This window comes from Neodiprion lecontei, chromosome 1 (genome assembly GCF_021901455.1).
Source record: "Neodiprion lecontei isolate iyNeoLeco1 chromosome 1, iyNeoLeco1.1, whole genome shotgun sequence".
Taxonomy (NCBI): domain Eukaryota; kingdom Metazoa; phylum Arthropoda; class Insecta; order Hymenoptera; family Diprionidae; genus Neodiprion; species Neodiprion lecontei.
Window position 1 is genome coordinate 39,985,218 of NC_060260.1, and position 12,845 is coordinate 39,998,062.

General features: G+C 37.5%; 2 protein-coding genes across 6 annotated transcripts; one reads left to right on the forward strand and one right to left on the reverse strand.

The window, feature by feature from the left end:
- Positions 1-489: 489 nt before the first annotated feature.
- LOC107217189 (replication termination factor 2) lies at positions 490-2,526 on the reverse strand. Its single transcript, XM_015654596.2, has 3 exons — positions 1,848-2,526; positions 1,392-1,775; positions 490-1,136 (listed from the first exon to the last, which is right to left on the reverse strand). The coding sequence occupies exons 1-3, from the start codon at positions 1,914-1,916 to the stop codon at positions 729-731; spliced, it is 861 nt and encodes a 286-aa protein (XP_015510082.1). The 5' UTR covers positions 1,917-2,526; the 3' UTR covers positions 490-728.
- Positions 2,527-2,927: 401 nt separating this feature from the next.
- On the forward strand, positions 2,928-12,047 carry LOC107217198 (V-type proton ATPase subunit C). Of its 5 annotated transcripts, XM_046741464.1 has the most exons (9): positions 2,928-3,083; positions 3,934-4,261; positions 6,622-7,179; positions 9,908-10,094; positions 10,254-10,352; positions 10,489-10,697; positions 10,881-11,025; positions 11,178-11,325; positions 11,411-12,047. In XM_046741464.1, the coding sequence occupies exons 2-9, from the start codon at positions 3,976-3,978 to the stop codon at positions 11,504-11,506; spliced, it is 1,728 nt and encodes a 575-aa protein (XP_046597420.1). In that variant the 5' UTR covers positions 2,928-3,083; positions 3,934-3,975; the 3' UTR covers positions 11,507-12,047. The 5 variants fall into 5 exon arrangements, with proteins under 5 accessions (XP_046597420.1, XP_015510091.1, XP_046597405.1 ...); XM_015654605.2 differs by lacking the exon at positions 6,622-7,179 and having other exon boundaries at positions 2,929-3,083; XM_046741449.1 differs by lacking the exon at positions 6,622-7,179 and having other exon boundaries at positions 2,961-3,083; positions 3,937-4,261.
- The last annotated feature ends 798 nt before the right edge of the window (positions 12,048-12,845 follow it).

Here is a 12,845-nt window from a genome sequence, read left to right on the forward strand (position 1 = left end):
GAAATTAATATTCTTTTACTCTGATCCATGAAGTTAGTGGAATAGTATCATTTCAAATCCTGATTTATTCAATTTAGAAGCTTGAAAATTTAAAACGTATACATATTTTATATTACTGTTACTATTTTAGGAAAATTTAAAGTTGTACCCAATGCCCATTTGTATATCAATAGTGGTGTGTTTAAAAAATTCTGCTAGGCCAATGTCAAATAAAGGAATACAATTTTTTAGTGGAAATAAATTAATAAATGGCTTAGAAAATATTTCTAGTCGACGTTTAGACATGACAGATTCAAGCAGTGTTTCCAATTGTTTATTAATAGGATGGACTTCAATAAGTGTAAAAAGATTGCACATTTTAATGGGATTGCATTGGATTTGGAGAACTCGTGTTCTTCTTACTCACTCACGTTTACTAAATATTACAGTGAATCCACAAAAAATTCGGATCCTATAGAGGTTTATAATAAATATTAATAAAAGTCATACTAAATCTAACGAAACTTTTTTTATTTAGATACATAAAATAAACAGATGTAAACAACAAACGTCGTGTTATGTGAAATTAATTTTTCTATAAATTTGAATTAATGTGAATGACGTTAGATTCGTCAAGATCATTGTCTACTCTAACTCCGTGATATTGAATCACAGATAAGGATACACAAATAAACACGGTTGTTTTTTCCAGCTCGTCTTGTGGAGGAAATGAATATTTACAGTAAATCTTAGTTATAAAACGGATTATAAGTAACCCAATGGGCTCTAGTTTGCTCGCTGGCTGACTTGTGCGAAGTGAAGAGGCTCTTGAAAACCTCAGTTGCTCTTGGATCCTTGGCAACACTGTAGCTGTCCTTGGATTTTTTATAAGCGGGATCTTCCGCTGAATTTTTTTGACTACTCTTGGTTGGTCCTTCACTTTCTTCCTTCTTAATTTTCTTCTTACTTTTGCCTTCTCCTGCTTCAACACTTCCCTCAGCTTCTGTTTTTTCCACATTGTGCACTCTTTTCTTCTGAGCTTTTCTTTGAAGCTTCCTCATTGCTGAACGCTGTTCCATTTGTTCCAAGTCCTCACCCTCCGCATTCATTATAACAATATCAGTTTCATCAAAAGGCTGCTGGCACTTGTGACACACCTGTGTATTAAAATTAATTGGGGTTTTATGAAAGGAATCAAAAATTCTTTATTCTCTAATGAGACATTTTATATCAGTATATTCCAGTAGTGTTTAGGCATAATTGAAGGGTGAAACATTTTTATTGACAAGTTTTTCTGAGTCACAAAGTAACTATTGTTCCTATGGCCTGCAACGAGACCAACGAAAATATAAGAAAACTTCCAAATTTCATAAAATAAAAATCACCTATGTTGAAGTAATTGACCAACTCACTTTAGTTTTGACTTCTCTGAGCGACCGTTCGCTCATCACACACCCGCAGGACCACAAGAAGCAGAACTTGTATTTGCCGTTCATTTCAAGGCCAATGACTGGGCAAATGTAAGGGCTCCTTCCTCCGTCAACATAACAATCACCCTTCTCAGCCTTAGGACCCTCATATGCCGGGTTATCAGTCAAGTTCAAATCTTTGACATCTTTTACACTTTTGATATGTTTGGCAGTATCGGGCAGCATAGTACGATCCAGTAATCCTTCAATGACTGACTCTTTGCTATATAATCGACCCAGACCACACGCAACTACAGGGGACTGCAAGGGCAGCTGTCGGATAGCACAATGTTTCCATCTGAATGCTAACTCAGCTTCTTTGTCTTTCTGCAAAGAAATGAATATTCAGTACCATCTCAAAATAGATATAGTCGTACTTCTGAGGTTAACCCAACTAACCTGTTCTGGCTTCTTCTTAACTCGCACCAACTCGTCCCGCCGAGGAATCGTTCCACCGTCGCAACCCATATTATTTGTTTTTGTTCAAAACCTCTATGTAACTCTTCAACGATAATAAGATTTTGTTTAAGTGTAAGAAACGTCGCCTAATATCAAAACTATGACGACTGACACAATCACAGAAAGAATTAACTAACTCAACCTAACCCGACACAAGATATGCTCATAGAAGCGTCACTCCAATGCTACGAGGTGCGGAAAAGTCAGCGCCACTTTCCTTGCCGTAGTTGCAATCAGTACTAAAGAGTAATGAGTAATTGGTAGCGGGAAATTCGAATTTAGAGTTGGGAATACTTTTTCACGTATTATAAAATTATTACTAAAAAAAGGGTAATTAAATTGATGATTGAATCAGACTAGTATACATATATTTGATATCTTATACAGCATATGTTTGTCACCAATTTCGCTAAAATCTCGGGTGTTGAGCTCGATGTTTCCATATAAGAAATACGTCTTTTTCATTTTTTGGAAACCTATGCCACACAGATGTTACGTCGAACCAATTTAAAACACAGCACTTTGCTTTTCTAGGTATATTTGCTTACAAACACTTGAAAACATTTTTTATATCAGAGCTATCAGGGCGAACGCCTTCAACCCACAGGTAGTTGTGCATTATTACAAAATACGCAAAATGTAAGATGGTGGCGACGGCACCAGTGTACTGCGAATTCAAGGCTGCGTATCTATGATACGTATCGGCCGCGACTGTAGCGCTAAAAGGCGTGCCGTGGTTGCAGTACTGAAATAGAAACCAGTCGGCCTATGACAGTTTCCACGCGCAGCCAATAGCGTATCCGGATATAACGCAAGCCACCAATCCTCTCTTTGACTGCCATCTCCACTGCGGAAACGCATGCACGGTATTTTCTTGTACTTGATCCAACGTTGGCGATTGGTTCTTTCTGGTCAACGCCGTGATATGATTGGGCGAGAAAACTTACCTTGAGTCCGGAAAAATTGGAAAAGTGAAAATGGGGGAAAAGAAAATGGGCGCGGCAGTCAGCTGTTTCGTCTGTAACTAAGAAAGGCGTCGCTAGGTAGCAGCACCGAGTCACGTGAGATAATGGTGGAAGGTGGCAGTCGAGTAGGGTGCGCGATCCGTCTGAATTTCGCGAGAAATTCAGTTTATTGCTGAATTAGTCGAGCTTCGTCAAAATATTTGACTCTCAGGTGAATAGTATTATCATACAAAAAGTATTTAACCATACGGATAATAGGACCCGGCGTAAAATCAGCCTCTACACCGAATTGTACATGGTATAAAACCGCAGAGGGTAGAATGTGTGGTGGGTTGGGTGGGCCGTGCAGCTGTTATTTGCCTGTAGTTTGTACGATATATCATTTCATTTATTTTGCTGCGTAGCATCGATCAAGTGTGCGGAACGACATGGAGAACTACAGGTTCTGTTTAAGCTTAGTTCCTCGACTCTCGCGAGAGGGTAATGAATTATTATCGCGTACCGAGTCTTAACGAAGACGCGGTTACATCCGTTTGGTACGTTATTGATTTTTTAATACATAACCGGAGAAGTCTGGCGCCGCCGAGACGTCTGCTAGCCTGCACCTCGGGCCAAGGACACGTCGAGTAGCCGTACGTTAAACTTGCTCTATCGAAAGACAGACTAACCGTCGTAATATTATTTTGCTTGTATATCGATTGCATAGCGTTTTCATCGGCCGCTTCGTGTCTCGCGTACCAGTCACGTGGAAATGGCAGGGATTACGTAATTCTTGGGGAGAAACGCCAAGGTGCCACGCCCCCTTTTTACCAATATCAATTCCACGGATATTTTTCAGCTTAAAAATTTTACTTGACAAGCAGCCAATTTCTACCTTTGTATTTCTCTCAACTAAAGCACTCGAATTTCTTTTAACATTGACCAGATGTACTGCTGAAGAACTTTTTCCGAATACTATAGCGTTGGACATCTGAACTCTTGGAAGCTCGTTTCTACGCATGAGGAATGGCGGTATCTGTTTAACCGACATTCGGACTAACCAAAACTCTCGAATGTTACAGAAGTCGAGTGTCGTACAGCGGTTGTAGCCAGCGATATTTAAAATGACGGAATACTGGCTAATTTCGGCACCCGGCGACAAGACCTGCCAGCAAACATGGGAGGCTATGAACAACTTGACGTCCAAGCAGAACTCACTATCGTCAAACTTCAAATTTCACATACCCGACTTGAAGGTGGGCACCCTCGACCAGCTCGTCGGCCTTTCCGACGACCTTGGAAAGTTGGACGGTTTTGTGGAACAAGTTACACGCAAAGTTGCCACTTACTTGGGTGAAGTCCTCGAAGATCAAAGAGACAAGCTTCATGAAAACCTCATGGCCAACAACAGTAAGTACTATAAAACTCCGGCGTTGACCATATCTTTTTATTCGTCTCATTATTATAAATGACCACTTTGTACTGAGAGGTTCAAGTGCCCAAATCTCACGCCAAATAAATTTCTCGTATTTTCAAGGCTGCCTACTTATGGTTCGGTGAATATCGAGAACTTTGCTCTCGTTATTCCAATCATCTGAATTTTTTTTCATTCGTCACTACTTGATTAAAGTCCATTTGGAAATGGTCGTCTAACAAAAGCTTGAAGCACTTTCTGCTCATGGGCTACGCAGACTTTACATTTGTGTTCTACCATTTGTTAATTACTTATAGCCTTGAACAAAGTGAAGTACTGTTAGTTTTGTCGCAGCATATTTCTCTTTCATGCAGTACGAGTACGATGGAGAAAATTTAGGATATGATTAACCAATTTGATCAAATTGAAGTTATGTGCCAATCAAAATCTGTACTTCCTGCATTAGTGTAACGTTGTGGTAATTATTTTTGCTACGACAAAAAACCTCATATTTAATTGAATTATTCTATTTGAGGAGCTATAAATTTCATTGAACCATGATATCTTCAATGAGTCATTTTTGTTTGGGAAAGATCTTGAACCCCTGGGTATGTGTACTCGTTTGTCCTACTTTATACCCATATTATCGGTCGGCCATAATTCGTGGTAGCAATTGATACTATACACAACACAATACAATCACACAAATTGGAGTTGATTTATTTTCATTATAGTAGTTTCAAAAACCTCTTGGTTGAGTTTGTCAAAGCCCAACTTGAGTTGTCGTTAATGACCCCGATACAGAGGGTCCTTATTTTATCCCCCGACTTCCCTCTATGCCCTGTGGTATACAATAATATGATAACGTGTGTATCACATGCTGAGTTCCTGTACGGTGGATTACGCAATTTATGAAAATCTTGTCAATAAATTCTTTTAACGAGGTCTCAAATTTACAATGTTTTGCGCTTAGATTCATTGCGGTAACAATAGTGTACTAAAACTAGTTGTAACAACGCGCGATATAATTTTGTTATTGTGAAACCCGAAATAAAATTGAATCAATCACACCGTATGAAAACTGTGCTGTCGTTTTGTTAGCGTGAAAATCCATATATTGTGAAACTGCGTCAGCCACCGTACGAAAATTACCGCGTTATATGACGCAAATTGAATATATGTAGAGTGCTTGGTTTCCTGGGTTTGATTTAAAATGAATTTCACAGATGCTTTGTTTACTGGTTTTTTCATGAATAATTTTTGTTCGCGGTGTTGCTTCGCTTGCTTTCATTCAGTTGGACCACACTAACCCCTTTTCCCCCCTGCCTTTTGTATTATTCTTTTTCTAACAAAATCTACTAAGTATCCACACCGTTTACTTTTCGTACGTATGAAATATCCCAAAATGTTCAGAGTAATGAGGAAAAAAAAAAAAGAATGTCCACATATTGAGAGAGAGAAAAAAAGGCTACTGAAACGAGCTGTACTACGAGGAGGCAAATGAATAAATATTCAGCTGGATATTGAGACCACAATTCTTGACGTATATCAAATTCAATATATACAAATATATACATGTATAATGGATGATCTAAGGAGTCACCGGGTTACTGTGGTCACCGAGCTTCAATTAGTAACCATGTAGGTTTTACTATTTAGTTACCTTAAATCTCTTCACACTTCCTAATCTTATTGGCTGTTTGCGTTGCACGGTACAAATATTTATTTGCAGCTCCTTTATTGTAATATTTTTGCTCTAGATTAATTTTACTTATATTTGTTTTATTTGATTTAATTTTCATCAATGACTTTCTTTTATTATTTCACATTATATTTGGTTATCCTGCTTTTCTTCGGAGAATTTATTGGAGCGTCGGTTCTTCCTTCATACATTTTACTTTGATTCGTCGAAAACAAAAATAACAACTTCAGAATGTTTCTCATAAATTTTGATTCAATTGTAATAACTTTGTAATTCACCGATGACAGCAAAGTATCGCTCATCACTTGCTGAACCTTATTTTGTAAGAATATTTTTAAACAACGTTGTTCTGGAAAATATTAGATTCATGGGGTAAACGTAAATGCTTAATCGTCAAAGATGACAGAATCGAATCTTTTTTGCTCAACGACACTGAGTGGTAGACAAAGTAATTTTTATTTCTCTGTAGAATGAACTCGACGCTTTATGTTAATCGCTCCGAAGTCAGATTCATTTTATTTTGATTCTATTTGGTTGCTATTGTCGCTAGGCATTTGCGTAGGACGCAATTATAGTTGAATGAGACGTAAAAACAAAAAAAAAAAAAAAAAAAAACCAAACGCGAGGAGATTGGGACTGGGCTGTAATGGATAGGTCAAGCGTCAATGGATGGGGAGATTTCACCCCTCGGTGGGGAACCGGACACTCCGCCAAACACACCTGTGACCCCGTCACACAAGACTTCCAGGGAGCGCCGCGAACAATGGCAGGAGACGGAAGAACCAGGGTTGACAGCTTCCCTAGGTCAGCATCATCGCCAACGTCATCACCATCATCACAACCACGACCAAAACCACCACTACCACAATCACCACCAACATCACCAACATCCTTCCAACTCAGAAAAGAGATCATCATCCAGTTCCCAAGGCGCCTGCGAAGTTCGAACTCCGAATGATTCGTCGTCGATATATTCGTGCTACCAAACGCATTGGTGCGCAGCTTCCAACCCACCCACCCCAACCCCGAGCCCTACCCTTGGCAGTCCGTCTCCCTGTTTCTCGTCGGAGGATGAAAACTACGACATTAACGATCCACAGAAGCCTGGGCGATCTGGAATTGTGAAAAAAAAACGTCACGCTTCGACGAATCAACAGTCCGATGACAACGATGATCAAGAACAAGATTGTAGCAGCGATTTGCCCAGCCCAGGTACCCGTCCCATCACCAACCCCACGTCAGCCTCGTCAATCCTCCTCACGACGCACCCTTCTTTTCCGATTCTTCCCGTTGCACCATGAAAGATGATCGAAAAGCCAAGAGTCCCATGATACCACCTCCCAGCATTAACCCGGAGTGCTTGTCCCAATCGTTCCGGTATTCTCCAATGTTTCCACTCCGTGCAGGAGTTAAAATCGAGTTCTATCTCCAAGTAATCTTTAACTATTGCTTGAATCTGTGGTAATCAACTCTCTTTCGCTTCAAATCTCTTCATTCCCGACGAATAACTAAAAGCCTCACCTTCGGCTGCCAAATATGAAATAACGGAGAATAGTTGATGATGCTGCTTCCTCTTAGTGGAGACAATCGCTCCGGTCAATTGTTAACGTCGAACACCTCCTAAGCTTTCGCTTTTTATTCTGCTTTTAATAAAATAATATATATCCACGTTTTACTTCAGTTGCCTGTATTATTATTTTGCAATCCTCAGGCCTTGCGTCCAATTGTTGATGAGATTGTTTTTTGCCTTTTATTTTTCCATAATTGATCGTTTGATTTAAAATTTGATTCTTGTTCAAAAACTGTGAGCTAATGCACAATTTCACCTAAATCAAACCAAAGGATAGTCATGAGAATATATGTAACATTGGAAAAAATTTACATCTACATTTACATTTACAAGAATTTGGCTACGGGTTAGAACAAAAATGAATTGATTTCAAATGGTCAACAATTTTGCAGTCCGCCAGCAGGCTCTCCTTCCCAACTCCGATTTGCTTTCTAACAATACATTCAATTATGAATTATGACAATTACAATGACGATTGTTCATTCGTTTATAGTTTTATATAGCCCTTTAATATGGTTTTCTCAATACCAGAAGACAATACCGAACAAACGATACAAATACATTACAAATACAAATGTTATGAAATCTATACATTATAGTACGGTAAGAAACTTCACACGATTAACAACAAGATATAAATTATAAATTACCAACTATAGGTCGATAAGATATTAACGCATGTTCTCTCTCATTTTGACTATTTTACATGTTGCACGAAAAACTTACTTTCGTACGATAATAACTGATTAAAACGTATAATTGTTTTATCAACGAACTAAAATATCACGTTGCAAATATTGCCGAAACATATATATATATATATATGTTATTAATAAAATTTATGTTATTAATATATATATATATATTTGTTAATAATTCACATGGACTACTTACCCTTGTCCCTCATCCCAAGCTGATGCAATCATTTAAATTCATCTACGCTTTGCTTAAAACCCTTCTGTTCTGCACAGCTATCTGTATAATTACAGTTGTATGTAGAAGTAAACACGACGGGTTTGAGAGTGATGATTAGATTTTATTTATATAAATAACAGCTTTTTATTTTAATAATAATAGCTCTCTTTCTCTTTTGCTTTTATATTATTGAAAAGACAAGAAGACTTTAAATGTGTAATTGAGTCGAAATTTATCATCACCTTCGAACCATTCCCCAGATCACCTGTTTGAGAAAGTCAGTGAATATTCAACAGTAAATAATTCAACAGTAAATAAATCAATATGTTAGACTCGTGAAATCTGGCTACTCAATAAAATATTCAGACTGTTTTCCGCAACAACATCGGGTATTAAACTTAAAGTAACTGAATTACTTCGTTATTTTCGTTTGTATTACAATTAACGATTCATCGCTAATGTTTTATCCCGTAATTAACAGAACTTTCCATATTGATTTCAGCAGAGCCTAGGCGGGTGAGGGTTTCCAGAAAATCTTTCAAAATCATACTGTAACAATTTTTTTTTTGCCCATTCAGCAATGAAAAACTAGACCAGTGCAATATGATAAACATTATGAAAGAAAGCAACATGTGTCTGCACAGAATGCTTTTGGTGCTAAATCCCATTTGTTGTATTATAATCGCCAACTGATGAAAGTTCATTTCATTGATACGTATCCAATACCAATTCAACTACCCTATGGTGGCTTTTGTTTCTCATACTCACTCTTTACATTCATTGTTGTATTGTAGTAACTTGTAATTAATATTACTGCACAGTGTACGCAGAATATGTGGCTTGAGAAATTATTTGCAACGTAATGTCATGTCGTACATCTGGTTCACCTCTGCATTGTTTCCTATTCTAAGCGGAGCCCAAGATGTGTACAATTGAAAAAATGAATCAGTCTGAGACGTAGTAAAAGATATGATGAAATAAAGATTCATCTTTTATGCTATAATTTATGCATAATACCAGTGGTAGTAACTGACCTTCCAATAATATATCCCGTTTGTTCATTTCATATCAACTTCACACAATTATCCAACAATTAACAGCATCTGCTGATAACAATGTCAATCTGCTTCTAAATAGTTTGAACAAAGGTTCAACTTATTCATCAAGCTTTGTGGTAGCGGATCAGCATCGAAATGCGTATTAAAATTGCTTCAGCACAGCGGGCTTTGTTTAGAATATTGGTAATCGTGTGGTACAGGTCTAAGCATTAATGGTCTTGTACTGAACATAGCTAGTTACGCATTCTGTCACTCTCAATCTGGCAGTAAGTAGTATGCGAAAATTGGGTGTAGCCATATTCAAGGCAACACTGTTAATGCTCAATCCTGTACATCAAAAAAAAAGTTTTAATTAAAGTTTCACAAAGTTATTAAAAAAAAAAATTAATGTAACTAGGTGATCTGCCAACATATATAACAAGATTCCAATGGGACATGGCCAAGTATCCAATAAAGCAGTCGCTGCGTAACATCGCCGACATAATCAGCAAACAAGTGGGACAGATTGACGCGGATCTTAAAACTAAGTCAACAACTTACAACAATCTGAAAGGAAGCCTGCAAAATCTCGAGAAGAAGCAGACGTGAGTTATGCTGACATATATTGTTAGTTTTAACATTAATGAAAAGTCAGTGATAATCAAAATGTCCTATATTGATTCATTGTTACATTTTATTCAAGCTGGTGTTACTGAAATTAGAAAATTTCGACACAGCAATAATTATTGTATTATCTTTGGCAGAGGGAGCTTGTTGACTCGCAACCTGGCCGATTTGGTGAAAAAAGAACACTTTATTCTCGACAGCGAGTATCTCTCAACGCTGCTCGTAATTGTACCCAAGTAAGTCAGCTAGAAAACAAGAATATACTCTATTTACTCATCATTTTTCTTTACAGTGTAAGACTTGTCAGAATTTTCAAATTTCACCAAATCATTTATCTAGTTCCATCAACTAACATCAGTCAATTGTTATCAGGGCAAGCTTCCAGGAGTGGTATGCTGTGTATGAGAAATTGACCGATATGATTGTACCACGCAGTACACAATTGATTAGCCAGGATCAGGAGTATGGACTTTTTACGGTAACTTTGTTCAAAAAAGTCATCGAGGAGTTCAAGTTGCATGCTAGGGAAAAGAAGTTCATTGTTCGTGATTTTACTTACAACGAAGAAGAGCTGGCTGCCGGTAAATACTTATTGACACTTTACTTTCTTTGTTCCGCAAAATGAGTTCAATTATACAATACAAACAGTGTAGTGGCATTTCGTCCTTTGGCTTGTCATCGGCACAATACATCCTTTCATAACTTTATCAATTATGTACACATACGTTTTTACTGACAATAGTTTTGTGTATCCTATTTTTAAGGTAAAAATGAAATTACCAAGCTGGTGACTGACAAGAAAAAGCAATTTGGTCCTTTGGTTCGATGGCTCAAAGTCAATTTCAGCGAATGTTTCTGTGCTTGGATTCACGTTAAAGCTCTTCGCGTTTTCGTTGAATCGGTCCTCAGGTAAGCTTCAACACTGTTGTCGTAATGATGTTAATAGACATTGTTTTGTCCGTGATATGCAATGCCGAGTAATTATTACTAGTTGCACCTTGTCTTCAATTTTTGTGAAGTAAATAAGTAGCTTAAATTGATCATTTTCAAATGGCAATCAGGTACGGATTGCCAGTTAATTTTCAGGCCATTCTACTGCAGCCAAATAAGAAGAACAGTAAAAGGCTGCGCGATGTATTAAACCAGCTCTACGCCCATTTGGACTCCTCTGCCACATCTGGCGGAAACGCACAATCTTCGAATCAAGATGTAAGTATCTGATTAAACGTTGTTAATTACATGCTTGTAAGAAGATAAAAGTTCCGTAATTGAAATTTGTTACTTTGTGGCGCAGAGTGTGGACATACCAGGGTTGGGTTTTGGACAAAGTGACTACTACCCATATGTCTACTACAAAATCAATGTGGATATGGTCGACAGTAAGGTGTAAGAAGTGATTTATCAGCCAATCCACTGTTCCACAGCACACATCCCTCTTTTTCGTACATACATCCCGTTATACGTCCGTTGCCCACGAGGTACGTTAGGCAACAGGTCCGTGTTGTTAGAAAACTGAACTTTGCCATTTATACCAGAAAAATTAAGTATCCTCTGTATATATATGTATGTCAAACCGTTGCCAAGATTGATAATGTTTGGTAGTTTTATCAATTGAAGTGTAAATTCGATCCTGGAGAATTCATTGCGGGAAACCGCCAAGAGATTATCCGTATCTTATAAACTGCTTTCTGAGTATCAGCAGACTTAGTTAAGTACTAGAATATCATTTTGGCACTAGATTTTTCGGTATCAATGGTTACAAAGTTCGGCGCAATATGCAACGTGTCTATTTGTAAATACTGTGTGCAGAATATTGAAAACAGAAAAAAAAAAGTTAGCTTTATCCAGGCCCTTGTCTAAAGTTTATTCGGTAGCTTTCTTTGCGCGTTTATTTTACCGAAAATTCCACCGTTTCTCGTCGCAATAGCACAGAAGAAATATTTAAGTAATTATTAATTATATTGAATAAAGAAAAAATGACGGATCGCGGACCAGATAATGCTGAGACAAGTTTTTAGTGTTATACGCTCAATAATTTTCGAGTATTATTGTAGAACATTGGTTGAAACACCCAGGTTTCCGCATACGGAATGGATTTGAAATCATCCAACGAATCGCGTATGAAACCTGGCTTTTTCATCTTAATTGAAAATTACATAGAGCTATTTAGACAATAACTTTTATTAAAATATGGCTTAGCGCTATATGCTCCGCAGTGTCTTTGTATAATCGTCTAACTTTAACTAGCCAGTTAGTATTATTAAACGAGACGGTAATTAACGCAGGCCAAGGGTTCAAAATAATTTTTTTTTTTTTTTTTTGGAAGAATTCCTACATTAGTTGTTTAGATAGATGTAAAACGATTTAGCTGATAACTACGAACCATCTTACTTCTGTTTTTTCTCGTCCTTTCGGCGATAATAACACGATTGCTTATTTTTGAAAAGTGCGAGTCTATTAATGATGGAGTATATTAAGGGGGGGGGTAAGGTCAAATCATACGAAAAAAGCCATGTTTTCGTGATTTTTTTTCTGACGACGTAGTTAAAATTTCTTTACTCAACCAATGGTACATTGAAGTATGACATTCGAAGAATATTTCATCAAATTTTTACAAAGAAATATTAAAAAATACGGCAATGGCAGCAATTGTTCGGACGTGTCTCGAAAAAGAGTTGAATTGCGGTGCCCCTCATAACTTGGTGCTGGATCATCGAAAATCAAAAAAT

What these genes read in the sequence shown, in the direction of transcription:
- LOC107217189 (XM_015654596.2), bottom strand. Translation starts at nt 1,916, where the DNA reads ATGGGTTGCGACGGTGGAACGATTCCTCGGCGGGACGAGTTGGTGCGA. An exon ending in TTAAGAAGAAGCCAGAACAG is followed by an intron (nt 1,776 to 1,847) that starts GTTAGTTGGGTT and finishes ATTTCTTTGCAG; the next exon opens with AAAGACAAAGAAGCTGAGTT. An exon ending in TCAGAGAAGTCAAAACTAAA is followed by an intron (nt 1,137 to 1,391) that starts GTGAGTTGGTCA and finishes TTTAATACACAG; the next exon opens with GTGTGTCACAAGTGCCAGCA.
- LOC107217198 (XM_046741464.1), top strand. Translation starts at nt 3,976, where the DNA reads ATGACGGAATACTGGCTAATTTCGGCACCCGGCGACAAGACCTGCCAG. An exon ending in CAGCGATTTGCCCAGCCCAG is followed by an intron (nt 7,180 to 9,907) that starts GTACCCGTCCCA and finishes TAATGTAACTAG; the next exon opens with GTGATCTGCCAACATATATA. An exon ending in TTCGTTGAATCGGTCCTCAG is followed by an intron (nt 11,026 to 11,177) that starts GTAAGCTTCAAC and finishes AATGGCAATCAG; the next exon opens with GTACGGATTGCCAGTTAATT.